Below are 26316 nucleotides of genomic sequence, written 5' to 3'. Positions count from 1 at the left end.
CAAACACTTGCTTTAGAAAAACATGCCTGCTGACTGGAAAGAAATTAACCCTTTATGCTAAGGCTTGTGATCTGCATTACCTTCGCTCAGAAGGGTGATGGGACCAGAGCTGTTAATTCCGTGTTCAGTCAGTGAGCCTTCTTATAAATAACAAAATAGCCACACTTATGTTACCTGGGGTGCAGGTTAATAAAGAGTGGAGACTGTTGGACTAGAGGAAGCTACTCAGCTCCTGGTTGGTGGATGAGAGTGGCAATGGGCAGATTTCTCTGAGTTACCCATTATGATTACTTTCTGATGTTTCTCTTGAGCACCTGTTGATGTTGAGGGTTACTGAGGTAGGTGGACCACCATTTTGACCAGAATAAATAATCCTCTGCTTGGATTTAATAGAATATTCTTCTCTGAGAAACTCTGAGGAGACTTCACTTGAATGGAATCTGTCCATAGTTCTGTCTGTGACTGCTCTTCCACCTCATTTGATCTCCTTGAGGTCAAAGCAGAGTCTCCCGTTTACTTCAAACTGCGAAGTATTGAATTGCTCCTTTTTGTAATAAACTTGCCATTTCCCACTTTGGATTCTACAGAACTCTTAATTTGGAAGACTGAGTTTGAACAAAGTAATTTATCCACCTAATGAGTGCCAAACTTGATTCAGACTGATGAGGATAAAAGCACTGGAAGGGGAGAAGGGTTTGATCTTGTATTCTGTTATCTGAGGCCTGAAAAACTATACAGAAAGACTGAAAGCAGATGCAGGAATTGCTGTACAGCCTTCTGTGCTAACCAGCAGGATATATGAGATTAAATAACGATTTTTGTTCTTTTCTAGGGAATCAGTAGCCTCTTCAGTTCCTTAAAAGTGGTGCGTCTTCTACGGCTCGGTCGGGTTGCCAGGAAGTTGGACCATTATCTGGAATATGGTGCTGCTGTGCTGGTGCTGTTGGTGTGTGTGTTTGGACTGGTGGCCCACTGGCTCGCCTGCATATGGTACAGCATCGGGGACTACGAGGTGATAGATGAACTCACCAACACAATCAAAACAGACAGTTGGCTCTACCAGCTGGCCCTGAGCATTGGGACACCATATCGATACAACACCACTGGCTCAGGGCAGTGGGAAGGAGGACCCAGCAAAGACTCCTTGTACATATCCTCTCTCTACTTTACCATGACAAGCCTTACAACGATAGGATTTGGAAACATAGCACCGACCACTGATGGGGAGAAGATCTTTTCCGTGGCCATGATGATGGTTGGCTGTAAGTAGGACTCAGTTTTACTGTGTTTAACCCAAGGGGGGTTCTGTGGCTGGCGTGAGGGTTGCATAGCACACTTGGTGTAAGCTTTCTCGACATCCTAAAAAAATCTGGAGGCCCCGTAAATAATCACAAAGTGAACTTGGAATTACGGAAAGCAGGAATTGAAATGGTGTCGTTGCTGTAGCTTTTCAGTTCTTTGCAAAATTAAGTGTTCTGGATACATAAGTGTGCCCTATGACAAGTTTATATTGAATTCAGGGCCTCACTTTTTGCTTTAAGGATGGCTTTTGTCACATTTGAAAGGTCTTGGCTAGAATTTGGTTAAAAGTACAAAGTGTATTCAAATTCAGGGAGTCTGACTAATCTGAGTTTTGCTTATAAACTCGCACAAGCTTGGAAACATTTCATGTGGTTTCATCCAATTCTTGAAACAGTTAGTGATTCCATAAACTGATTGTGTACTTTATTGCAATGGTTTGAGTTACAAGTCCTAATTTTATCTTCTGAATGTCACCAGCAAAGCTAGAAGTGAAGGAAATGAAAGGACACTATATTGCACCTTTTCTCTGCTTCCTGCTGTTTCACAGCTCCACTGAAATACTCTAAAACCAATAGTGGTAAGGCACATTTCCCATTTCATGTGCTGCCAAGGTTAGACCACTGAGCAGCTCTACAGGTTAACAGAAATCTTCCAAATATAGTGAAGACAACTTAAAATGTTAATACCATTTGGGAGAATTATTTCTCTGTTAAATAACTCTTGGTATTTCTCTGTTGCTTTCTATTTTCTGAGCTCCATACAAACACTAAGCAATTATGTATGAAGAGAGCAAACAAAACCTTTTGATAATAAGATCTGCATAATCTCTCTGATAATTATCTCAGCTAATACTTTGAGCTCATCTCAGAGAAATACTGAACTATAAAAAGGAAGCTTTCTTGCTAGAGTCTTTCTAGGTCCTTAGAAGATTAAAGCCATTTGTTTGGAGATTTTGACGTGCTTTTTAAAGAGAGGTTGCAGTTTTAGGACTCTTGCATTGTGGTGCAATGAAATTTCTGCTGAACATCATCTCTACATGATGGGTTGATGTGTTCCAAAACATTTCCAAGTTCATAAAAAGCAAATCCCCAAGGTAGAGCATCAATGAGCTATTGTCATCTAAACCCTGTAGGTGCTGGTGTGCCATTTGTTGAAACTGCTTTGTGGTATTTACACAATCTGGAGACTTAGAGAATAAAGTGGGTATAGAGGATTTTATATATATTGTGATATTTATGTCCCTTGGGTTTTTTTTTTCTTTTTTTGTGGGGACTTCTGTTGCCCTGCAGAGGAGAGTCCCACAGAAGGAACTCAGTGGTAAATGACTTAGGGTGGGGTGAGACCCACAGAAACATAATCAATGCTACTACTACTACCATTTATAATGATAACAACAACAACAAAAATACATACATGGCCTCAGTAAGCGAAAATTAAGTGGGGATTGTAACCTGCTTTGTATTTGTTCTAGGTGGATTGTGTTCTTGCTTTTTCATCTCTGAAACATGTTAAAGATGCAGTATCAAAGCTGGTGTTTACAACAGCCTATGTATGTGCCACTGGCAGTTCTTAAAAGTGCTGCCTACAAAATTATTGTGTACATGTCAAATTTGTAAGTGGTAACTGAGAGCTTAGTAGGTGGAAAACCTTGGGTGCGTTTATAGGCTTTTAGACAAAGTCAAAAGTAGAATCTAAAATTTAAGAAACATGGCAGAAGGACAATTGAGTTACTTATTGCATAAAAATAGTACCATCAATATGAATGTGTCTTCTCTTGTGAGTCAGGTGAAGAGCATTGTGGACTGCAGGAAGAGTACAGACTTTTTACTTTATTTACCAGTGTGAAAATGCTCAATTATCATCAAATGGTCGAATCTTTTGCAATGACATCAATGCAGATTTGAAGATTCCCAATTCATGCACATTAGTGAGATGACTGCTCCTGAAATCCAGATAATAATCCAGAACAGTTCCTTGACTGGTTGAATACTGGTTAGAAAATATTCCAGCTCCCAAACATGCATTGGTCATGGGCTTTATACTTTCAATGTTCCTGCAAAGAGTTCAGACCAGCAGGACTAGCTCCTGAAAGCCTGACACTCTGAGCTCCAAAATGAAACAGGAATGCACAGCAAATAGTCTGTCGGAAAGGCAATTTCTCAGGCAATCAAGGTGGCCGGTGAGCCTGGGAGAAGGATTTGGCCCCATGAAAAGGTGTGACTAAGAACTGAAAATTATTTGAGTAGTTTTCAAACCAAGATGTTTTAGTTTCTCTTTTGAAACTGTGTTTGGAGATAAACATTCAGCAAAATTCAATTACAGTTCAATCAATAAAAATCGCTGCTTCCCAAACAGACTCCTGTTATAAGCAGAGAGAGGCTGTGAAATACCTTTGGTAGTTCTCCCGAAGAAGTTTGCTAGTACCAGTAGCTGATATTGGCAGTGCCTTTTCTAACAGACTCTGCCAAATAAATGTCTTAAACTTAGCACTGGAATCAGAGATAGTAATTCATCACAATCCCAGCTGCCTACTCATGCAAACTGCAGATAGGAAAGGAAATCTTCGCTGCCTTGTCAGCGAGAAGCGGCTTGTTCTGAAAGCCCCAAGTTTCCTATTCACACTGGCAAAGTTATCAGAACCTGGGAGGAGTATTTGGAAAGATTTGCAAATCCTTCTGGTGGGCAGGATTGCAAAGTGGTGTACTTGTTAAAAATAGCCGGGTTCAGATTCTGTAGGTGCTGATAAAGCATCGCTCGGAGCAGGGCAGTGGCGAGGGAAGCCCTGATGAATGGGGATGCTTTTCAGTTTGATTGGCAGTTTGTCATTTGGTTGTTCACTGAGGACAGATTGAGTGGGATATTTAGACTGAAATGCATCACCTGTCTTGCAGGAAAGAGAGCTTTGAATAACTTAACCTCATCTTCCAGAGCTTACTTCAGATTTCTTTTTGCCTGACTTGTTTTATCTTGGTGTCCAATGCTGTTCAGCAATATTTTTTCTGCTTCTTGACACTTGAAAAGCTAAAAATAGCAAACATAAAGCATCCTATGACAAGGGAGCAAGGTTTTTACAAGGGTTATTGTTTAAATACCTATTGTGCATTTGCTGCCGAGAGTTGCTGAATATGCATTGAAAATCTGATTTTTGTGGCACCTTTTGTGTTGATCTAGGTCATTTCATCCCTTCTCTGTGCAGAGCAGAACAAATAGATAGGTCTGTCAGATCCTTTGAATGGACAAGGAATCATTTATCATTCAGGAAGGACCTTTCTTGTAAACCTTCCATTATCTTCTGTCAGCTCACAGCCTCCAAACAGAAACTCAGTTTCTGCTGCTACGTGTTGCTCTAGTTCAGTCCACAGGCAGGTTTTAGGCTTCTGCAGCCTAGCTGTAGATGCAGATGTAAAAATGACTGGGCTTGTGCCTTTCACAGGAAAAAAAACACAAAAAAACCCCAACAAAAATAATTAGTCAAGAAAGAAGACAGAATGAAACTTTTGGTCCATACACCATCATTACTGTCTTGCAATTCAGCACTGCCAGGACTTCAGTGAGCAGAAAGTCAGTAAAAGAAAAAAAGGCATTTTGGGAAAGGTGGCAGTATGTCAGGGTGAAACAGCTTGCAGAACTGAGGAGAGGTGGGGTTTACTGAAGGAGCAAGAGTTCGTGTACTCCCATAAGCCTCCTTCCTTCCTGTGCTTCCACTGGGAGAAAAGCTTCCCAGTGTCCTGGTTTAGGCTGGGATAGAGTTAATTTTCTTCCTGGTAGCTGGTGCAGTGCTGTGTGTTGGCTGTAGAATGAGGAAAATGTTGATAAAACACTGATGTTTTAGTTGTTGCTGAGCAGTGCTTACACTAAATCAAGGACTTTTCAGCTTCTCATGCTCTGCTGGGGAGGAGGCTGGGGGGCACATGAAGGGACACAGCTGGGACAGCTGACCCAGACTGGCCAAGGGGACATTACACACCATATGGCATCACTCGTTTCTTGTATTCTTTTATAATTAGTATTATTTTTTCTCCCCCTTCCTTTTCTGTCCTATTAAAATCTCTCTATCTCAGCCCATGAGTTTTATTTTTTCTTCTCATTCTTTCCCTCATCCCACTGGGGGAAGAGTTGTGGGGTTTTTAGCTGCCTGCTGGGTTAAAGCACAACACCCAGCTTGCAGCTCAGAGGGTCTCTGACACACTCCTGCATGCTTCTGGTGTAACCTGGAGGAATTGATTTGCCTCTGTCCACGTGTAAAAATGAAACTGCTCTGAATGGCACAGAGCAGATTGCAGAGTCAATAAAAAATACGGCACATTTTTATATGCCATAAATATGGCATTTGCATGAGTTGCTTTGTCCGGCTGAGTGAGCCCAGCCCAGTGCATACTTCATCCAAGCAACAACAGAAATCCAGTATATTCCACTGAAATGCTCTGATGATCCTTACTGCAAGGGAAGGTCAGAACATGATATCGAAGGGAAGAGGGTCAATGAAAACTGGATACTTTACTGCTTCTCAGGATGTATAAGACTCAGAAAAATCTCCTAGTTACCAATCAATCCCCAGAAGAGCTGAGAACAGATGCTTTGTTGTTCGTCCTTTGTAGTTCTTCTTTATCTACATACATTGTTACTTTGGCATCTATTTACTCCAGTTTTATGGGGAGGTTTTTGTGGGGGAGATGATATTTTTCAGTGACTGGTTTTAAATTATGGTGAAGACAGGCTTGGTAATTCAAATTGGTCTTCTGAATGAGCAGGAGAATTTATTGTAGTGATTGTACAGGATACCTTCTCTGGAAAATTGGAGCAATTTCTAGACACTTCTTTCAAAAAATCATTTTCTAGTTTAATGGCTTGAAATGCTGCCTTCTTGTTGACATCTTAAAATACCCAGGTTGATGATTTTAAGGTAGGAGAAGGAAACAGACATAACTGCTGTCACTTTGACCCAGAGTTCTGATTGTTAAAGGGAGAGATGACAAAGGGGAGTGTGGGTGGGTTCTTCTTGATGTCATGGAGTCACAGAATGATTTGGGTTGGAAGGGACCTTAGAGATCATCTAGTTCCAAACCCCCTGCCATGGACAGGAACACCTTCCACTAGAAGGTGTCTGATAGACACACAGATATCCTAGGCATGTCGACTAGACACATAAATATAGATATCCTGGATATCCTAGATATGTCTGCTCAACACATAGATGTCCTTCTCTGCTTTTAATTTTACTAAACAGAGAGAACGGGACATGCTCTTTCCTTTTTAAAATGGGTGAGATGCTCTTATCCGAGCCTCCTCTGGTCCTAAACCCTCCTCTATTTGGCAAACGATACTCGTGCCATCCCCCCTTGCTGCTGCTCACCTCTTTTTTTGGAGTTGTGACATGGAGTGCCAGGGATTGTCAGTCATCTCTCCATTGATCTGTCAAACCTAATTCATTATTTAGGCGGGTTCTTTCATTGGTCATGTAACATTCATCAGTTCCCTGCCAATATATGGTAGTTAGCCACTTGAGCGCTGTTTGTATGAATCATGGAGGTTTATCTAGTAAATTTGTTAGGCAGTGGCTGAGCCCACGCACTGACACAACAGTGTATAATTGTAGGAAAGCGCTTGTCTGGCAGACTCCCAGACAAGCAATCCCAAGAGTCCATAGGATTTAATTTTTGATCCTGAGGAAAATGTATGTGTAAGATAGCACCTTCTAGCAAAAATCACTGCCAGTAATGTAGATTAAATCATATTTCTCATAGCAACAGATAGTAATATGAGAAGGCTTTACATCTGTAGGAACTCATAGGCTGGAGTGTTTAGCGATGGTTGAAATCCAGCTCTGCCCTAAGGGAGTCCTACAAGAGTCAGTTCTGTGTAAGGGCAATTTTTTTTCCTGCAGAGATGTGGAATGTGGAAGACATGTGGCTCTGCATGACCTGTCCAGGAGCTGCAGAAGGGTTTGCTTGAGCTCTTCAGCAGTAGAGGGCTGCCAGTTTTTGCAATGCTCCTTACTGTTTTTTAACATGTGGGACAGTGGGGGGAATATGTCTCTTTCAACAACAGCATGGCCTCACTAGCGAGCTCCTAAATGCTTCTTAGAATCACAAAATCATAGAATGGTTTGGGTTGGAAGGGACCTTAAAGTTCATCTCATTCCAACCCCCCTGCCATAAGCAGGGACAAGTTCCACGAGACCAGGTTGCTCAGAGTCCCATCCAACCTGGCCTTGGAACCTTCCAGGGGTGGGGCATCCACAGCTTCTCTGGACAACCTGTTCAGCCCCACCCAGATGGAATCCTCAAGCTGCATTTAGTGGGTGGGTGCAGGATGCTTCTGCAGGCATCAGTGTGACATGGCTGGAGAGCTGGGTGACAGCCTGCAGCCCCTGCAGGGATTGCTTGCAGGTTATTGCTGGGTTGGGCTTAGCGTGACCCAGAGTGGTTTTAAACATTAAGACAAGTGTCAAAGATGTTCCCAGAAGGGCTGATTTGGGTGCATTTTTAGCTGTCTTGTTCTGGGCAGGTTGGCATTTGGCCTCATCACCGATATCCTGCTGGAGGTAATACCAGAAGTAACCTTCTGCAGCACCATTGTCTTTGAAGTGAGCATGTTTTCATAGTTCAGAGCTTGAAGAAGGGTTCTCAAAATGTCACGGGACACCTGAAGAATAGGGGTAAAGATTTATGTAACAACTAAGTCAGTGATGCCAGTTTAAGTGAGACTGGGGATAAATTTATTAGCTTAGTATCTCAGATAGGGCCATGAGAAAGGTGATAAATTCTTTAACATCCAAATCAGGAGAGAGTAACACTGTTCATTCATATTTACCCATAATTGCAAAAGGAAGAAAGTGATACAGAAAGTGGAAATTTCCCCTTTTGAGTGCCATTGAAAAAGCATTTTGACACTTTTGTACGACTGAACCATAGTCCACATGCTATTAGCTCTACAAAACATGGATATCAAGATCTTTCTGTGATTTCTTTTAATTGTAAGTAATCTTAGCTATGTCTCATAGATGGAGTAGGAGTATTTCCAATCAGGGTATTGGTGTCAGTCCAGCAGCTGAGCTTGGCAACCTTAATATTCTCTGAACAGCAGCATGAAAAAGAGAGTATAATCATATCAGTAGCCTACAGTAAAAAATGAATTACTCTTAGGGAGTAAAAAGTCCAGCATCACCCCCTTTTTAATGGAACTTCAGTGTAAGAGTGAGATCATGGGATCATCGTTTAAGTTGGAAAAGACCTCTAAGATCAAGTCCAACCATTAACCCAGCACTGCCAACTCCACCTCTAACTGTGTCACTGAGTGCCACATCTACACATCTTTTAAATCCCTCCAGGGATGGTGACTCCACCACTGCTCTGGGCAACCCATTCCAAATTTTTCCTAACACCCAATCTAAACCTCCCTTGGTGTTACTTGAGGCCATTTCCTCTCATCCTGCCACTTCTTACTTGGGAGAAGAGATCCACCCCACCTGGCTACAGGCTCCTTTCAGGTAGCTGTAGACAGCAATAAGGTCTCCCCTGAGTCTTCTTTCTCCAGGATAAACAACCCCAGCTCCCTCATCTGCTCTTCACCAAACTTGTTCCCCAGCTCCATTGTCATGGACATGTTCCAGCACGTGGTTGTATCCACCAGATTGGGTTGGATAGAACAAGGACACTTGGCAGAAACGCCACAGTGGGGCCATATGTGCCTTGTTTTACTTAAACTCTGTGGTGGCAGTAGCTCTTTAGATATTCAGGTTCTAGTTTAGAGCAAAACCGCATGTCTTTATATAAAAGAGCTTTAAAACTGTAAAACAGTCTCCTTGGGAAGCTTTATGGGATTTTTATTTTCAAGGTTATAGCTAGCATGTGTTTATGTAAGGTTTGCTTTTATTGTCATTGTCTTGATATGTTTAAATGAAATTATGGTGTCAAGAGAGATAGGACAGTGAGTGGGAGAGGTAACAATGAAGAAAGAAATGTTATTTCATGCTATTGAGCTATATTATTTAAAACAACTGAAAATTGATATTGAATAAATGATATGTAAATGGAGAAAATCAGCCTTTATGCTCACATATAGTGCAAGCAATCACCTGAGATTATCCCAGAGGGATTATCGCATTGTCCTGGATTACTCTGAACAACTGTATCTCTGAGGAAGGAAGAAGTTTTAATTAGTCCAACTAGATCAGCAAATATATCCAAGTAGCTAACAGTACAACACAGCAAAGCTTTATAGCATATTGTGCTAGAGGGATAAACAAATCTGAGATAAAAGATACCCCCCAAGGTATCACACCGCTTGGATGGAAGGGGCTCGGGAGATCGGTTGTGTTTTCCTGTACTGAAGTTTCGGAAAGCCAAGTGAGTGATCTGAGCCTGTGTCTGCACAGACATCCCTGGCCTATTTTGTGTACTCCTCACTGGACCCTTCTTTCAGTGGGTAAAAGAGGTATTTGCTGTTAAATCTCATTATTATTGGCCCAGTTTTGCTTGCAGGTAAAGTGTTATGGTTTATCATCGCGAGTGTGTGGAAAGTTAGGTTGGGCGGTTAAGCGAGGAGGCAAGTTGTTTTAGGCAGTGTCCCATTGTAAAAAATTGATCATACCAGTGAATCAGGCCTTAAAATACTATTTTATTCAGGTCCAGCAAGAGATTTCCTTGCTTAAATTTTGTTAGGTTGACTTTCAGACCTGAAAAACTGTGTGACATTGTCACACACCCAGAGAGGCTTTGGGTTTTTTTAAACATATGAAAAGCCCCAGTCTCTGGGAGGTTTCATTATTGCAGTACTGCTTGTGGTACTGTAACGTGTTTGGTGGTACTTAGAGATATCAGGTAACTCGATGAAAGATGACTGATACTGGATCTTGGTTTCTCCTTGCTTCATTTCCCTAGTTCTGAAGTAACAATGTCATGTTCCTCTTGAAAATTCTGAGAGCACTGAGGACTCATCCTGCACATCTCCCGTCCTCATTCATCTTTCCTGTAGCCTTTTCTGCAAGAACTTTGGTAGATTCAGGAAAAATTTTCCACTGGTGGAAGCATACTCTACATGGGAATGTGACTGCAGGTTCCTCTCTGAAGAGCTTTACCCCTTTCCCTTCAATGTGGAGGAAGGACAGGAGAGCATCCAAACTGGCATCTCTTCCCTGGGTGCCTGCTGTGTCTCCCTGCTGAGTCAAATCCAGTTGTGTTTCAGTAGGAATATTTTGGTCATAAATGATTAAAACTAGTTTCCTTCCACTGGCCAGCAGCCAGCATGGATTTGTCAAGATGAGTTCGTGGCAATCATGAGTTCACGATTTCTTTCTTTGACAAGATAACTGCCTAGAGAATAAGAGGAATTGAGTAGATATGATATATCTGAACTTTTTTAGAGGCTTCTGACACTTTTCTACATAGTGGTCTTGTAGCAAACGAGTGAAAGATGATCTCAACACAGTCATAACAAAGTTGGTGATAACTGATTGAACAACCTCTCTCAAAATATAATCAAGGGCTTCGCTGTCAAAGCTGGAGGGAATTGCCAGGGAAATTTTTGCCCTGCATGTGATTCCATTCAACGCTTTCATTAGCAGAGTTGAGTGACAGAGCAGAGAGAGAGAGAGAGCACGTCGGGAGAGTTATGGGGAGGGTTGCAAGTGGTTTAGATGACAGCATCAGAATCCATAATGATCCCAGTAAATTGGAAAGGCATCCCAAAATCAGCAAGGTGAATGTCAACAGAACAGAATGCAATGCACCACATGTAAAGAGGGCAAATCAAATGCAAAAGTGCAGTATTGGGAATAAATGGCTCTGCTGCTGAAAGGCTGGAGAGGATTTTGGAGGATAATAGATGGGGAAAGCAATAGGCAACTTCAGACTGAATGTAACAACGCCACAGTGGGCTAAAACCTGTAAATCTCACTCTGCAAAGTATCAGGAGCAGTGTCATAGGCGAGCGGAAGAGGGCATTTGTTCTGTCGGGACTAGGATTGGTTAGGCACGGTTTTTTTTTTACTTTATAAAGTTCCTTAAGGAAGCTGTAGACCAGCTGGAGAGACAGGAGATCAATAAAAACTTGTTACAAGGCAGGATCTCAGAGGAATAGTTGGAGGAACTGACTTTGACTTAAGCTGATGGAAGCTTAAGGGGTATGTGAAGATTGACCTCCATCATGGAAAAAGTGTGCTTGAAAGGGAAAAAAAAAATGTTGATCCTCTATTTTTTTCTGGAGAGCAATCAGGTCAGTTAGGAGGGAGTGAACTACTGATGTTGGAAATAGGGATCTCCAACATCAGTTCACCAAAACTTCTCCTCTGTGTGTGAATTCAGATCACGGGCAGAGCCACCACCAGATTAGGTGGACTCCACTTCATTGATGAGTATCTGTCAGTCTTGCTGCAGATATCCTTCTCCTCCCTCAGCATTGCAGTTGGACCTGGCAATCCCTTGAGATCCCTCCCACCCCTGAGTTTCTGTGATGCCGGAGAATAAGGTACAGCTGCAGATCCCTGTTGTGTGTTAAGCAAGGCAAAGCTAGCAAAGCTCTCTTTCTCTGGATGGTTGACCATTCTTAAATATTTAGTGATTTTTTTTGTGGTCCGTGATGTAGTGGCTGCAAAGTTTGAGCTATGTATTCACCCTAAATCACTTCCATATTTAAGCTGTAAAATGTTCATGCACTCACTGGGATACCCTCATCCTGGGGAAGTTCAGCTCCCTGGGGAAATGCTGTTGTCATCCAGATAATGTGAGGCTTTGAGAAATGAATAGTAGTGTCCAGTGCTAAAACAAAGCTATAATTTTATATTTTTTTTTTCCAGCAAGTACAGGGTCTGTGTGGTAGTGTTCAAATACTTTAACAAATTCAGAAGGCATTGTTTGGAGCAGATGATTCTTGATTCAGTTATTTATGCAAGAAGAACCTGTTCTCGTTGAGGGTCTGAATCAAGTCCATCTGTAAGAAACAGAGGGAAATTAATTTCAGTAGAGGAGTTTTGACTTTTTTTGGCTTTAAAAGTTTTTGTAACTGAAATATAATTCTGAGCTAAATATTCTTGCCTCAGTGTTTTCATCAGGACTTTTTCATTATGAAAATTAAGACTTACACTAGAGAAAGAAAAAATATTGATTTTATGTTGAAATTTTAATTCCACCCTTTTTTTTTTATGTTTATTTCTTTAAAATGTTCTTGTTTTAAATCCACATCTTTTGGTATAATGCACTGTAAGAATTGTAGATGGATGGGAGTAGAATTTTCCTTAAAGATTGAAAAATAGAAGAGAAAAGTGATATTTGGGGGCAATATTCTCACTTTCAGCAATTCTCTCTTTTTCCACGGGAAACTAAATAGGTAGATAAAAGGAAGAAGACCAGCAGACGAAAAAAGATATTTTTCAAAAGTAGAAGATTAATAAGCTTTTATCTTCCCTTGTCTACTTTTTTTGTTGCATAATAACATGAAGGATTTTCTAATAGAGAAGAATATTTAATTTCTTCTAAAGTGTGTAATGAAAATTAAAGCATATTTCAAAGCTCTATTGTGAAGCGTAATCAGAATTGAAATAGGATGAGGTTAATGGAAAAGGGTTTGTAAATATCTGCCACTGATTTCTGCATGGTGATGTGACAATTGTCTTTCAGGTATTTTTCAGTACCTCCCAGAATAATCTTCTCCATAACTTTACCAAGCACTGAAGTGAGACTGAGAGGCTTGTCATTTCCAGGGTCCTCCTTCTTGCCCTTCTTGAAAATTGGGACAACATTGGCCAGCTTCCATTCATCTGGGACTTCTCTGGATTCCCAAGAATGTTCAAAAATCATTGAGAGAGGTTTTGCAATGACATCAGCAGCTCTTTGAGGATTCTGGGATGAATCCCATCAGGCCCCAGAGATTTGTAGGCATCCAGTTGGAGCACAACCCTGCACAATTTCAGGGTTGACTGGGAGGTGATCATTCTTGCAGTGATGGTCCTCCTGCTCTGAGACCACTTTGGTCAGTTATCCACGTTGAAAACAGAGGCAAAGAAACCACCTCTGCCTTGTCTTTGTGAGGTGACCATCCTCACCCCGTAGTGGGTCAATGGTATTTCTATACTGCCTGCTGCCATTAATGTATTTGAAAAAACTCTTCTTATTGTCCCCCACATTTCTGGCAGCTTCAACTCCAGCTGAGCGTTGGCCACACAAATTCTCTCCCTATACAGTGGCAAGCAGCATCTCTGAATTCTTCCCCTGTCTCTTGACTTTGCTTCCATTGGACATACACCTTCCTTTTTTGCCTTATTTTCAAGAGAAGGTCCCTGCTCAGCCTAGCTGGCTTTCTGCCTTGCCTGCTTGACTTCCATCATCTGGAAGTGAAAATGATTGGTGTCACTGAGCACCTCGTCCCCTTCCTTGGGTAGGAGCAGGCAGGTGTTGCCCCCATGTTGAGGCTGCTCTGCTGTCTCCTCTGGGAAGTCGAGGGGTAGCACTGGCTGTTAAATGGGACGTTAGATGGCAGAATTAGAGAGATTTATCTGAAGCATTACTTTTGTTTTCAAAGTAATAAATCTTCATTGGCAGAACTTCCTTAACAGCTCTCAGGGATTGTAACAGATGCACATTACTTGTGTTGTTCTTGATGAGCTTTGGAGCAGGATTACAGTTTTACTTTGTAGATCCCAGAGCCCTCTTTGTCCATTTTTGAAAAAAAAAACCCAAACTTTTTCCTACCTTAAGATTGGGGTCCAACATTGCATCTGTTTTACATGTTCCACCAACTGCTAATGGAGCAATACGGGAAAGCACAAGCTTAGATCAAGACTCTGTTTTACCTGCTAAACCCCCGCCCCCAAAAACAGGAATACCAGAAAATATTAATGAATTAAATCCTAGAGTGCTTTGCTAAACAGGGGACTTAATGATAAATACTGGGGCTCTCCCACATCTAGCTGTCTTAGGAACAAGTGAGATTTAAGCTCCCCTGCATTACAGACAGAATTGCAGCGGGAAAATTATTCATATGGTTTAAACATGGGTGTGGTTTTATTTAAAATGCTTCTTATAAGCATTTAAACAAATGCCTCTAAATGTTTGCAATATTACACGGTGTGATTAGAGGCTTTGAAAGGAGTTTAATGGAAGCTGCATCAGAACTGAACACCCCCACAAACACTCAGAATAGGAGGGACAGGAAGCCGAGCTGAGCAGATTTGATCTAGCCTAATTAGTCAGGTTGTTGTTGTTTTATTTTACAGTCTATTATTGATACACAAACACTCTGTTGAAGAATTAGTAATCTAAAACATTGCAGTTCATTAGAGTTTTTAGTGGTGTTCTAATAGCCACGCTCCATCTGGATGATAATAAGAAATAATGGACCATAGAGAAGTTACGCATCCTCACCTTCTAATCCATTTTCAGCCAGCTGGGAAAGCAACAAAGAGGATGTTTGCTGAAATATATCACTTTGTGATTATAAATTCAAAGGGAACAGAGTCCTCTGTTCTTTATCTCTGCACCAGGCATTTATTGTTTTCTTTCTTTGTGTGCTGCGCTAATATTTCTAACCAAATTTATCCTGTGGATAAAGGCACATCATTGTGTCAATATGACACAGACATCTCTGCAGTGGCATGGCATCTTTAATGGTTTTTATGTTACTACAACAAGAATGTCAGAATTAATCAGACTTTCTCATAGTTTATTGTCTTTCAGGTTGTAATTGTAGCAGCAAAGCATCGTCACGTATAATGGAGGTTGTTAACTAATGTGTTTTCATGTGTACATGAAAAGGAGAAGGAGTCAGTTGTGGTCTCTTTTAATTGGCAGCATTTGACAGAGAAACAAGAGCTTTTGGGTAGAGATGTCTAAAGGTTGGGGCTTTCATGTAGGAATGTGAAACTTTTTAGTTTCATTTCCATATCTGACATCTGTTAGAATTGTGAACTTTGGCATTTGATAAATACTTTGGTTCTTTATTCCTCTCCAAACCTAGGCCTGATTTATTGGTTTAGATGTTAAATGCTTGGGGGCAGGAACTCCACATGTTTTTGTACAGTGCCTACCAAGCCATGCTCCAAGTTATAGGGAACTAAGATGAATAAATTAAAATATTCCATGAATCAGGAAAAAAAAGGGTCTGACTGGACTGAATTAGTCTGATTTACTGTAGTTGACTCCACATAACTGGTCTAATTCAAAGAGTGCAGGAGACATTTAATTTTTACCAGTCTACAGTTTAAAAGCTGAGTGAAGGCAGAGGTAAATGGGAGATGCTGGTCTAATAGCCTGCAGTGAGGACATTTCATGATAGCCAAGAGTTCATGCGGGTATGAGCCACAGCATTTGTGGGAATAAATCAGGTGAACCTTGCAGCTCATCCTAATTTAAAAAATAATAAAATACAGGCATTGTTTTGCTTCAGGGGATGCAGCCTACTAAATAGGACCAGAGGCAATTCTTTCTACCAGGAGCAGTGTGTTCCATGTTAAATAGTTCCAGGATTAATATAGCCAGGGTACATGGGAACAGTACAGATTTGTGCTGAAATTAGTCCCTGTTTCTTGCTTCTTAGAAGAATGTGATGAGCATATGTGGGCATAAATGCTTGACATATCCTGATCTTTTAAATTGATACAGCAACGTTTAAGGCAGAGCCAATATTATTTAGCAGAATGGCAAGATATATCTGGCTGACATGACAAAGCCTCAACAGGTATCTGCTATAAATATGCAAAAGGTTTTGGAAGTCCCGTTATAGACACTGGAAATGTGAGTTGTTTAATGTATTAGGCAACATATTCAAAACACTGAGGGAGCTTTGGGGAGTTTTATGTCTCATTCACTGTCAGAGAGATCATGGCTTTTACACCATGTACATATTTTCTGAAAACCTTTCCCATTGCAACCAACAAAGAACATTTTAAACTAGTTTAGGATCTGTTCCTTGCTCCCCTTTTACTCTCCAAAACAACACAGAAATATTAGTTATAAAAAGGAAGTGTGAGATAACAGCTACTAAACAGCCAAGGTTAAGATAAAATATCAAGGTCCCTGACCTCTGAGCAGTAGGTCTTGGAGTGCTAAGCCTTAAGAGTAAATTAACATTTGACACATTTTTTTCCCTAAGGAACAAGAAACCAATTTCAGGTCTCACTGTTTTTGGTTTTTAAATTGGTTTGCACTTTCTGCATGAGATTTCCTTGGTTTTTGTTCTTACAACTTGTATCTGTCTGAAATTTTGGATTAACCTTAAAAAAACCTAATGAAGTCAATTCTACTGTCAATGAACAAACATGGTATTTTTGAATGCTTTTAATATTGGAAGGATATTTTCAAAGTTTTATGTGTATTTTTTCCCAACGTGATCAATAATTGCATAGAATTTGATACTTCTGCCTATAGCTGTGGTTACTCTTACACATACTTCCAAAAATTAATGAAGAAGCCTGTATTTTTCATGTAGAGCTACAACAAATGGAAACCAGCCAAATAAATTTTTCCTCAGATTTCATAAGAACATTCACCTTGACGTTAGAAAATATCAGGCCAAAACAAATTAGTCTCAAGAAAGGAAGGAAGGAAGTTTAGAGTGGGAGGTGAAACTGTCTCTGCTGGGGAATGCAGTGTTCAGTCTGCAGATGATGCTTTAACTCCCTTTCTTGCTCCAAACTAAATATTCTTATTTTGTTAAAAAAACCCAACACTGAATATATATGAGTTTTGTGAGACACAATATTGCCTTACTCCCATTTCCTGCCCCAAATAAAATTTGGCAATCAAATTTATATTTGTAATATCCTCTTTCCTTCATTTTACAGTCGCTCCACATGCAAGACTCCTAAGTAAAAATATCAAGAAAATTAATATCAAAGTCAGAAGATTTGGTTGGAAAAGTGTCATCAAAATGAGGATGGATTTGATTTTTGACAAATCCATTTCTTAGCCTTTGATCCTATTAGTTCATTTTAGAACCCAGTGTTAAACAACAGACTTTACTGAATTCCATTTGGGCGGTCTGGCTGTCTCATAGATCAGATTGAGATGTTTTGACAACTACCCCATTGATATCCTCAGAGACTCTGTCCTCATGTGCTGTTTTTCCTGAAGTCGTTCCTGTGAAGATGGTAATTAATTATTTTTCCTGATCTTTCTCCCCAAATTGCTGACGTGGCACAACTTTTGACCTGGCATGAAGGGAGGTAGTTTTGTACTGCTGTACCTGGAACCAGGCCATCTGTGTCATTCCAGGGCAAAGTCCTGACATAGTTTTTCTCCTTTTTTCACAAGCAACCAGACTGTTACCTGTATGGGTTTGACAGTGGGGGGAGACCTACAGGATCAACAAACGCAGTTATGCAACATGATAATAATTTCACTTTTTGTGACAAGGTAGAACATGGAGCGTGATATCTTGGAGGCTGATTTACAGGGCATCTTTTCATTAACTCAAGGAAATATTCAGCCCCCATCTCCCTTTCCCTCTGCCTTACCCTCTTCCTCTCCCTCTCCTCTCCCCAGTTGACTTTAGTCAGGGTGTATCTGTGATGCTGAGATATGAAAGTGAGTATCTGTCAACTCAGAGTTATTTTTCTTGTCTGATAGTAGCATCTATACGTATAGGCAGAAAGTAAAGCCTTTGTTGTGCGTCATAGTAGAATATGGAATTGCAAGAAAAAATATCTTTTTTGTGTTTCTTTATGAAATTATCCATGTCATCACATAACAGAGTGGGAATAGCATGGGAAATAATTGCTGCTAATTAAACATTCCTGATTTAAAACCATTCCTGTAATCTAATTAGACTAAGTATGTAGCTGAGTATTGTATGGGTTAGTTAATAAAAATATTTTTAAGCAGAGATCATGGTGACGTTAGAAAAGATTGAAATTAGTTATGGTCAGGAAATTTTCTTCCTCTTTTCCAACCCTGAATATATAAATGAACTGGGATGGGAGAGCTGGCAGTGAGGTTTATTCTCTCTGTTCCTTCATGTTAGTCGAGGAGAGATTTTCTGCTGTTGTCTGAAACATTTATCACAGCAACAGGCGTAAGTATTTTCTTTCCTTTGGGAGGTGAGTGCTCTGTGTTCTTTATGCAGGATAAATAAGCTTTTTCACAGAATTATGTTGTCAAAGTCTTTAAGTACAGAATATTGGAGACATTTAGAAATATATTAAAAAAGCACTTTGGGCCCATTTCATAGCAGCCATTCTGTTTGCCTTGGGTTTAATCTTGCCCATTTTTCACTGGAAAATTTGATGCACACTTTTACCACAAAAAGGGACAGACTCCCACCTTTTTATAGTCAGTACCTACAGAGCTGTCCATTAATCAAGCACTTAATAGAGAGTGCAGCAAACTTATTTCAAAAAGCAAGGAGTCCCATCTCTAAGGATTAAGGAAATATAAGTACCAAATAGCTGTGCTAAATTCTCTGGGGAAAAGGATTCCTTCCAGTGACTGCATTGTCAGAGCTCCTTTCTGTGTGTTTTGTGTGGATCCCTGAGATTTCACCTCTGCACAGGAGGAGCAAAACTTTAGGCAGAGGTGGTCCGAGGGAAAATTGGCAGACAAGTGTGTTTTTCCCCTGCCAGACCTTATAGAGGAAGAAGGGCACAGACTTTGGAGTGTCAGTAGTGACCTGGTTTCATGTTAAATCCTGGGGTGAAACTGGAATGGTTTTTCTGTGCAAGGGGCTTTTTTTGCAGTGGAAATGTCTTCATGGAAAGGACAGTACACTTTTATTTTAGGTCTGTTGAAATTTCTATAAGTGAAAGACTCAATATAGTCTGATTGGGATGTTTTATCTGGATCTTACTCTGTCAGTTCCATGAGGTGGAATAAAAAGGAAAAGAGAGTTAGAACATCTTCTACTTGTAGCATGCAGGAGGGGAATTTCGAGGCACTTTCTCCTGCTTCTCAAGAAGTTTATTTATTGACTTCATGATTCTAATTCCATCACAGATTTTATTACTTGACCTCGTGGTTTTAATCCCTTTGCTGATTCTACTCCCGAAGTCCAGGTTGAGGGGGGTTTTCTGTAAGCACATCTTTGAATCTGGCACAGTGCCTTTTTAGCTTGTTTCTGATTGAAGGCTGACATGGTGGGAAGAGAATTAGAAAATGATTTTATGCACATACCCAAATGTATTCCAAGGGAGAACAAACTTTTTCTGATCCCAGAAGGGGAGGAAATGTAGGCAAGCGTTGGCAGGTTACCTCACCTGGGATATCAATGGCTTAGATGAACATTGAACTACTCCTATGATGCTTCTTGTAAACTTGATTATCATATTATTGCAATAATGTCCTCTGGTAGGATTTGAGTTAAGGAAGGTTTGTGAGTTGGATGTTAAGGCTCAGAGAGTAAGAGGAAGGTTTGGGTTTGAGGGTACTTTGCCTGTATTTGAACCCAGCGAGGACTATAGATTTACTGACCAGCACACAGCAGAGACCGAGGATGGAGAGATGAAAGCCTTTGCATCCTATCATTTCTCTCCTTTTAAGCTGTTCAGTTTCCCACAGTGCATCAATTTTTAAACTGAAACTTTAATCTACAACATTTCAGCCCCTTTCATGAAGGTTTTTATTTTTTCTTTAACTTTTCTCCTTTTTTGCCAGTTTTGTAAAACCATCTGCTGTTTACTTTTGGTCACTTTGAGTGCTCACTCCCTTCTTTATTCTTGTTCTCTTCTGTCTGTCACTCCATGGAAATAATCATGTTATTTGGAAAGTTCATTTGAAAGTTGCTTGGTTTTGTCTGTGGTGAGTCCTGTGGCTGCCAACCACAGTAAGGCATGGAGGTACCGTGACAACCTTGTGCAATGGGCATTAAGGCTTGATTTACCAAGGGCAGAGTGAGTGCAGGCAGCTGGGAATGGTCCTGACTCCCAGCATCCACATCAGCAGTTTTGTGGGGATGTGCTGTTGTGCAGCTGTGGCCTAGAGCTGGTTTTCAGGATAGCTTTGAGCTCAGGGCACCGTTGTAACTTGTTTTCTGGGCTCTGTAGTCATCTGGTTTGTGTTTCACCTTCTGTATAGTATGTAGGGGGTAAAGGGTAGTCTGATTGAACTTGGGATTTGAAGCTCAACTGCTCTTAAGCAATTATTCCTGCAAACAGCAGGAAGGCATTTTTCAAATGCTGATTTATTTTTTTACTCTCACTTTGCTGGAAAACTCACAGATTACTGCTTTACAGATTTTTTGTTTGCTTATCCCAGCTTTTGATCAGCTATAGAGCTACATAGTAAAAATGCTGACAAGATGTTCATCAGGAGTATTGAACAGAAAAGAGGAGGAAATGCATTGTCAAAATTGTTCCTGAACACCTTCTCCTTCCTTTGCATCCCAATAACTCTGTTTCCTAGAGCTAACTCGCCTGACTTGCAGTAAAATTCATCAGTGCAAATTATCATCACCATTATTATTTAAATAACACTGTTTAATTAAAAAGAAGATTTTATCTGCTATTCTTTCACCTCTCCCTTTTTTTTTTCCCTTCCCCCTTTTAAAAAATTAAATGCCAGCTCTGTATCCACTCAACAGCCTCTGCAGTTTAAATATTAAATACCTAACCATACATTGACTTTCCAAGATGATAGATTGGAACAGCTGTAATGCAAAAAAATCTTTGGAAAAGCTACCCAAAACCAGGGATGTCAGTGCTCCCTACAATTTAGTATCTGTCTTAGTTAGATTCTTTTGTAAATGAAAAAGCAGTGGTGCTGAGAACGATAAGAGGCCTAAAGTTAGAGGTGTAATCTGCTGGTAAAGCTGTCCATGTGTTTCTGATGTTCCTGCAAGTGCCATGAATGCCAGGAGGAAGCCCCAGCCTCATCCATGCTCAGCAAACACTGATGGCTCAGCTGGGTCACAACCAAGGCTTGTCAAAGTTGCACCATGGGGATGGTGAACTCATTTGGCAGATTTGAAACTGCCAGGTGGGGAGAGCTTGAGCAGGAAAGTAGCATAATGTGTGCTGGAAGGTTGGTTATGGAGAAACTGAGGTCAGAGGGGCTTTGTGTGCATTCAAAAGCTGAAAGAGGGGAGAAAGAGGGAGAAAAATGACTGAGGGACACTTGTGCTGTTTGTTTGCCCCAGTGCTGAAACTGTGGCTGTCCTGGGTTAAGGACAGCTGTGTGACCTGGCTTGTGAGAGGAGAGCTGAGCTGTATTTCTTGGTAAGAAAAGGATATATACATGTCTTTCGTAAGACACCTATGAGATGTAAATATACAGCACTGTACATAGTGCAGAGACCTTCTCCATGCATGCACAGACTGGCTCTTTAACCATGTCCTTGACCACAGTGTGAAGCTGAGGGATATCTGACCTCTTCCCTACGATGGTGTGATAGAAATTGGAAAGGTTCTGTAGTATAGGAATATACAGTGAAAGGAAGAGAGAGCTTTGATATGATGACAAAACAATAAATGCTGCATAACCTGATGTCAAAGTAGCTTAGGTAATTTCTTAAATAAGAAGATAAATTGAAATGGACTTTATTTGTAGTGTGATGGAAGCAATAGCTTAGGTATACTGGATATCTTTTAATTACAGTTTTCCAGGGTGGTTCTCAGCCCAGAGTTTTCTTTACGCTTTATCTTGTGACAGATGCTTTATAGGCATTCCAGTCACTCAAGCTGCTATATTTAATGCATGTATTACTGCTAACACAGAAGGTGTTAATACCCAAAATGATGTTTCCTTTGAAAAAGCCAGCAGCATTTATTCTCGCTCTTTATCTTTAATGTGATTGTCAAGATTTTGCTATGTTGGAGAGGGAAATTATGACATTCAAGCCACCTCAGAGTAGTAATTCCATTAGAGCACTTTCCAGTTCCTTAGCTATGGCCTTGCCTTCTTTAATTAGCAGAGAAATTTAATAAAGATGTATTAGTGAAAGGAAGCTAATACGTGGAGTGTTATCTGAAGATAAAAATAAATACCTGCTTTACTGTTACAAGGGTTAGTAAACATTATCCAGCTGAACTGGTTCCACAGGATCTTCTCCAAGGATTTGTTTTGAATGGTGAGCACCAAAGGTTACAAAAATGTCCCACCGCAACAAATCTAAGCACTGGCTGAAGCTACAAACCTTATAAATTTTGCAAGTGCCTTTTTACCTGCTTCCTGAATGGGAACATGGGCAGAACAACATGGAAGTGGCCAAATGAGTGTGGCAATACCTGGTGAATTTATTTTTGAACACGGTGGATATCTGAATGTTGAAAATCCCATGAACAGAAGCTTATAAGGCAGGGTGGCCACCACCACAAATGCAGTTGGAGTCAGTAGTTACCCTTTGAAAGAAGCCAAGGGGGTTCCCTGTGGCAGTCATCAGAATATTTCCCTAGAACCTGAGCAATCATCCTTGGTCTGAGGGACTTCTGTCCTCATCTTTCACCTTCTGGATGTCCCAGGTCACCTTTCCATCTTATCCCTCTTACTACACCTTGCCCTGGGCTTCTGCCTGTTTCTTTCCCAGATGTTCTCTCCCAGATGAACTCATTGATTTGTGAGCAAGCCTGGCCACTCTTCTTAACTCTTTCCCACATCCTCCTAATTTCAGCAATCTCCAGTGATTAGAGGTCCCTCTGTCTGGTCCCTCCCATATCTTTGCCAGCTCTCTGGTGTCTGCAGAAAAGCAGCACTGAAGGTGACCCAGGAATATTTAGATTACAAAGAGAAGCAGCTGATGATTCTGAGCAATTCCAGGGCTGGTCCATATTGCAACACAGTGATGGAGGCATCAGAATTTGCTTAACCTTTTCTGCTTGTGCTTCTTCCTTGGATCTATTCTGTGATGTCCAGAGACCCTAGCAGTGATTCCGTTTTCACTTTGCAAGGCACTCATCCAAGTGAAATTCTGAATCCTGAGTGTTTATGCTGAAATACTCTGGCGTGAGAGCAAAGCTGTGTGTACAGACCAGTTTTGCCTGCAGTACCCTGCCTGCCTTCTTTTTGTCAAAAAATTTCTATGACTAAGAGCATTTAATACAATTACATAATCACATTAGCAGAAAAAGTAAATTTTTAAATGGAATGCTTCTTCCAAAATTGGTATTTTAAAATAGAGTTGCTTCTTGAAAAAAATCAAGTTATCTACAAGGTATTTTTTGTGCAAATGCTTCCTATTTTGAAGGGGTATTTTTCGGCTTTTGCAAAAAATGTTGAGCAGGTTAATGAGCAATTGGAAAACATCTGAAAATGCTATAGCCATTTTGTACTCCTTATAAAGAAGGGAGAAAATAAAGAGAATGTTTTCTATTTAGAAAAGGTATACGTTTTTTGCATAAGTAATGGCCTTTTTTTTTTTTCAAATGCCTTTCACTGAATGTTTACTGCTATTTGTGCTAAAAGCAGCAACTATAGTACCTTTCTTGAGAAGACAAGCTGAAAACAGGCAGCTTAAAATAACCACAGTCAGGTGGTTGTTGGGAATACGGGCAGAGAGGAGAAGGTTGCACCTGTGTTTACCATCCCGGTGCAGCTGACTTCTTAAAATCCTTGATCACCCAGATTGTCATTTCTTCCCTCAGCCAAAAATAGTGTTTGGCTAACAAAGCAAATCACTGCTTAAAATCTTTTTTACCTTTCTGTTTCATTCCCTCTTCTGCTGGTGCTAAAATCAATACACGTCTCCCAAATATGTCTCTGGAGTTGCTTGGGGCAAAGGCATCAGTCTACAGGTTTGCTGTCAGAGTCGTGTTAATTCAGCACCTCCAATAATGCAGATAATGTGAAGCAGTGGATTAAAAAAATAAAAAGTGAAACTTTCTGGATTCTCAAAATAGGTGGCAGCTTTTCTGTATTGATTTTGGATGGATCATGAAAAGTTCATGCAACAAAAGTAGAAGGATTCTAAAACCGTTATTACCAAAAATTGGAAAAATTATTTCCAATGAAACTCAGTCCTCATTCCTCATCTTTTCTCTTCCCTTCCCTACCCTTTCTTTTCCTTTTCCTTCCCAAGGGGCTTTTAAAAAGAAGTTCTGTCAGCTCATAGGAAGGACTGTTGCAATCCTTGGAGTTTGATTCTGCTGACTCCAGGTTTATGTAACTTATGTCTCCAGAACATCTATTGTCACTTCTCTCTAAATATAAGATATTACACCTCATATAGACTCTTTTTATCTTTTTGTCATTTAAATATGATACCTATAAATTTAGAACCTGTTAAAGATTATTTTTGGTTAAGAAAAGAAAGTGCTGGGTAATGTTCTTTATGTTCTTTTTTCTGACCAACTGCTGGTTACAAAGACCTGATGAACAGCCTACAGAGCCTCTAGTTCATCAGTGACAGCACAGTATTAAGTCATCTTTGAGATCCATGCAGAGGACAAAGTCACTGCTGCTCTGTGGACAGATGTGCTGCCCTTGTCATGATTTTAACAAAGAGAAATTTTAATGATCCGGTTTCTATTTGTAATAAAATAGGCGAAACATAGTGAGAAATAGACTTGGTTCTGTGTATAGACTGTGCTATATATTTTTAGTAGTTGGTACTGAGAAGCACTATCTTTTATTTTGCTCTGAAGGAAAATGAAAAATATCATGTGGATAGTCTTGGTAAATGTGCTCAATACCCTTTCCCAGATGTCATCTTAGCCTGTGCGAGGACCATAAGATCAAAAAGAAAAGAGTTTTCTTTTTCCAGTAATTAAGAAAAATCAAGATATGAGATGAGCAGTTCCTTTCAAATTGCTCATAACAATTTAGTACTAGATTGTACCACAATGGTAACTTGCCTCAAAATCCTCGTGAGTTTAAATACAAAGATATTCAATGTGGCCCTTGTAAATCTGAATGTCCTGAATGCAAATACCATTGGAGCATTGCAGAAATCCCTTACTGTCAAGCAAATTGGCAGATTATTAAAGTGAGTTAAAATCTTTGAGGGAGAATATTATTTCAATAGAAGAAGCTAATTTGTCAAAGAAAGAAGCATTTAACTGATCTTGCCAAAACATCTTTTAAAAACTTGTCAGCACTCTCTGTCCCCTTCCTTTCATTATGTCTGATAAATATGAGACAAACTGACCTATAAAATTTATCATTAAGCATCCTTAGCTCTGAGTTTTTATTGTTTAGTGTTACCTAGTGGAATATAAAACAGTGCAAAACCGATTTAATTTTAATTCCTATCACCATAACTCATCCTCTCCTTGCCCAAAACTTTTTAAATCTAAAGATGATTCTTTCTTTCCAGTTTGGACTCAAAGTTTCCTGAGAAAAAGAAAGTCTGAGCTATATCAATCTCTACTTTTTTTTTTTTTTTTTAAAAGGGTAAAGGAGACAAATTTTTATATATCTGTCTCAAGGTGACTCTTTGTGGTTTCCTGCAGCCTGTTGTCTTTAATGTACATGCACTTGATACCTGTTAATTAGGAGACCATAAGGGATGTACTTTGTCACGTGGGCTGCACTCTGACTCTGGGTGGAATTCATTTCTTTGGGTTTGTCACATTATGGAGCAATCAATGACTCTGTGTCTGCTCAAGGCAAGAGAACATTTGTGGGGTGGGCACAGATTTGTTTAAATTGTCTTTGGGTCCTTTGCAGGGTCGAAAGGATCATTTCTCATCCTCTGCTCAGTCCCTCTCATTGTATGTTCTTTGAAGTAGTTATTGTTGGCTGATTGCTTGTAGGGGATGAACCTGGAAATGGACTGTGCATTCATTTCATGTTAATGAGATGGGAGACGGGCGAGCTCTTAGTAATTATAATCAGTAAATTGTAGGTTTTGACAATTTTAATTTGCTGTTGTTTTGGTTACAGCACTCGGAAATGTCTTTCATAAGTGAAAATAAATATATTAGCCGAATAAATCAGTCCTTGAATCTGCCATGAATCTGTCCAAAATAATAATTTTAAAAAATGAAATTTCATAAATAGCCTTATGTCTCTGAAGTGTGAAAGGGAGATAACATCAAGGACTTCAGACACAATTCTGTTATTTGACTTGTTACTTAAGATTTCATTAGCTTCTTGTCCTAGCCTTGTGGATGAATCATCATCAACAACAATAAAAGCAGGTTTTGCTCGGCAAGTTTGT

The 26316-nt window shown here is 40.1% G+C and overlaps 1 protein-coding gene across 1 annotated transcript in view; it reads left to right on the top strand.

Annotated features, from left to right (window-relative positions):
- Window positions 1-26316, top strand: part of KCNH5 (potassium voltage-gated channel subfamily H member 5) — a 163105-nt gene that overhangs the window by 57523 nt on the left and 79266 nt on the right. The window contains exon 7 of the mRNA XM_050336758.1: window positions 833-1262. Within this exon, the coding sequence (XP_050192715.1) occupies window positions 833-1262 (430 nt within the window). The remainder of the gene's footprint in view (window positions 1-832; window positions 1263-26316) is intronic.

This window comes from Myiozetetes cayanensis, unplaced genomic scaffold (assembly GCF_022539395.1).
Source record: "Myiozetetes cayanensis isolate MyiCay16 unplaced genomic scaffold, myiCay2020 scf6-25, whole genome shotgun sequence".
NCBI classification, from domain to species: Eukaryota; Metazoa; Chordata; class Aves; order Passeriformes; family Tyrannidae; genus Myiozetetes; species Myiozetetes cayanensis.
The sequence above is the reverse complement of the archived record's forward strand: the minus strand, read 5'-3'. Positions and strand labels throughout refer to the sequence as shown.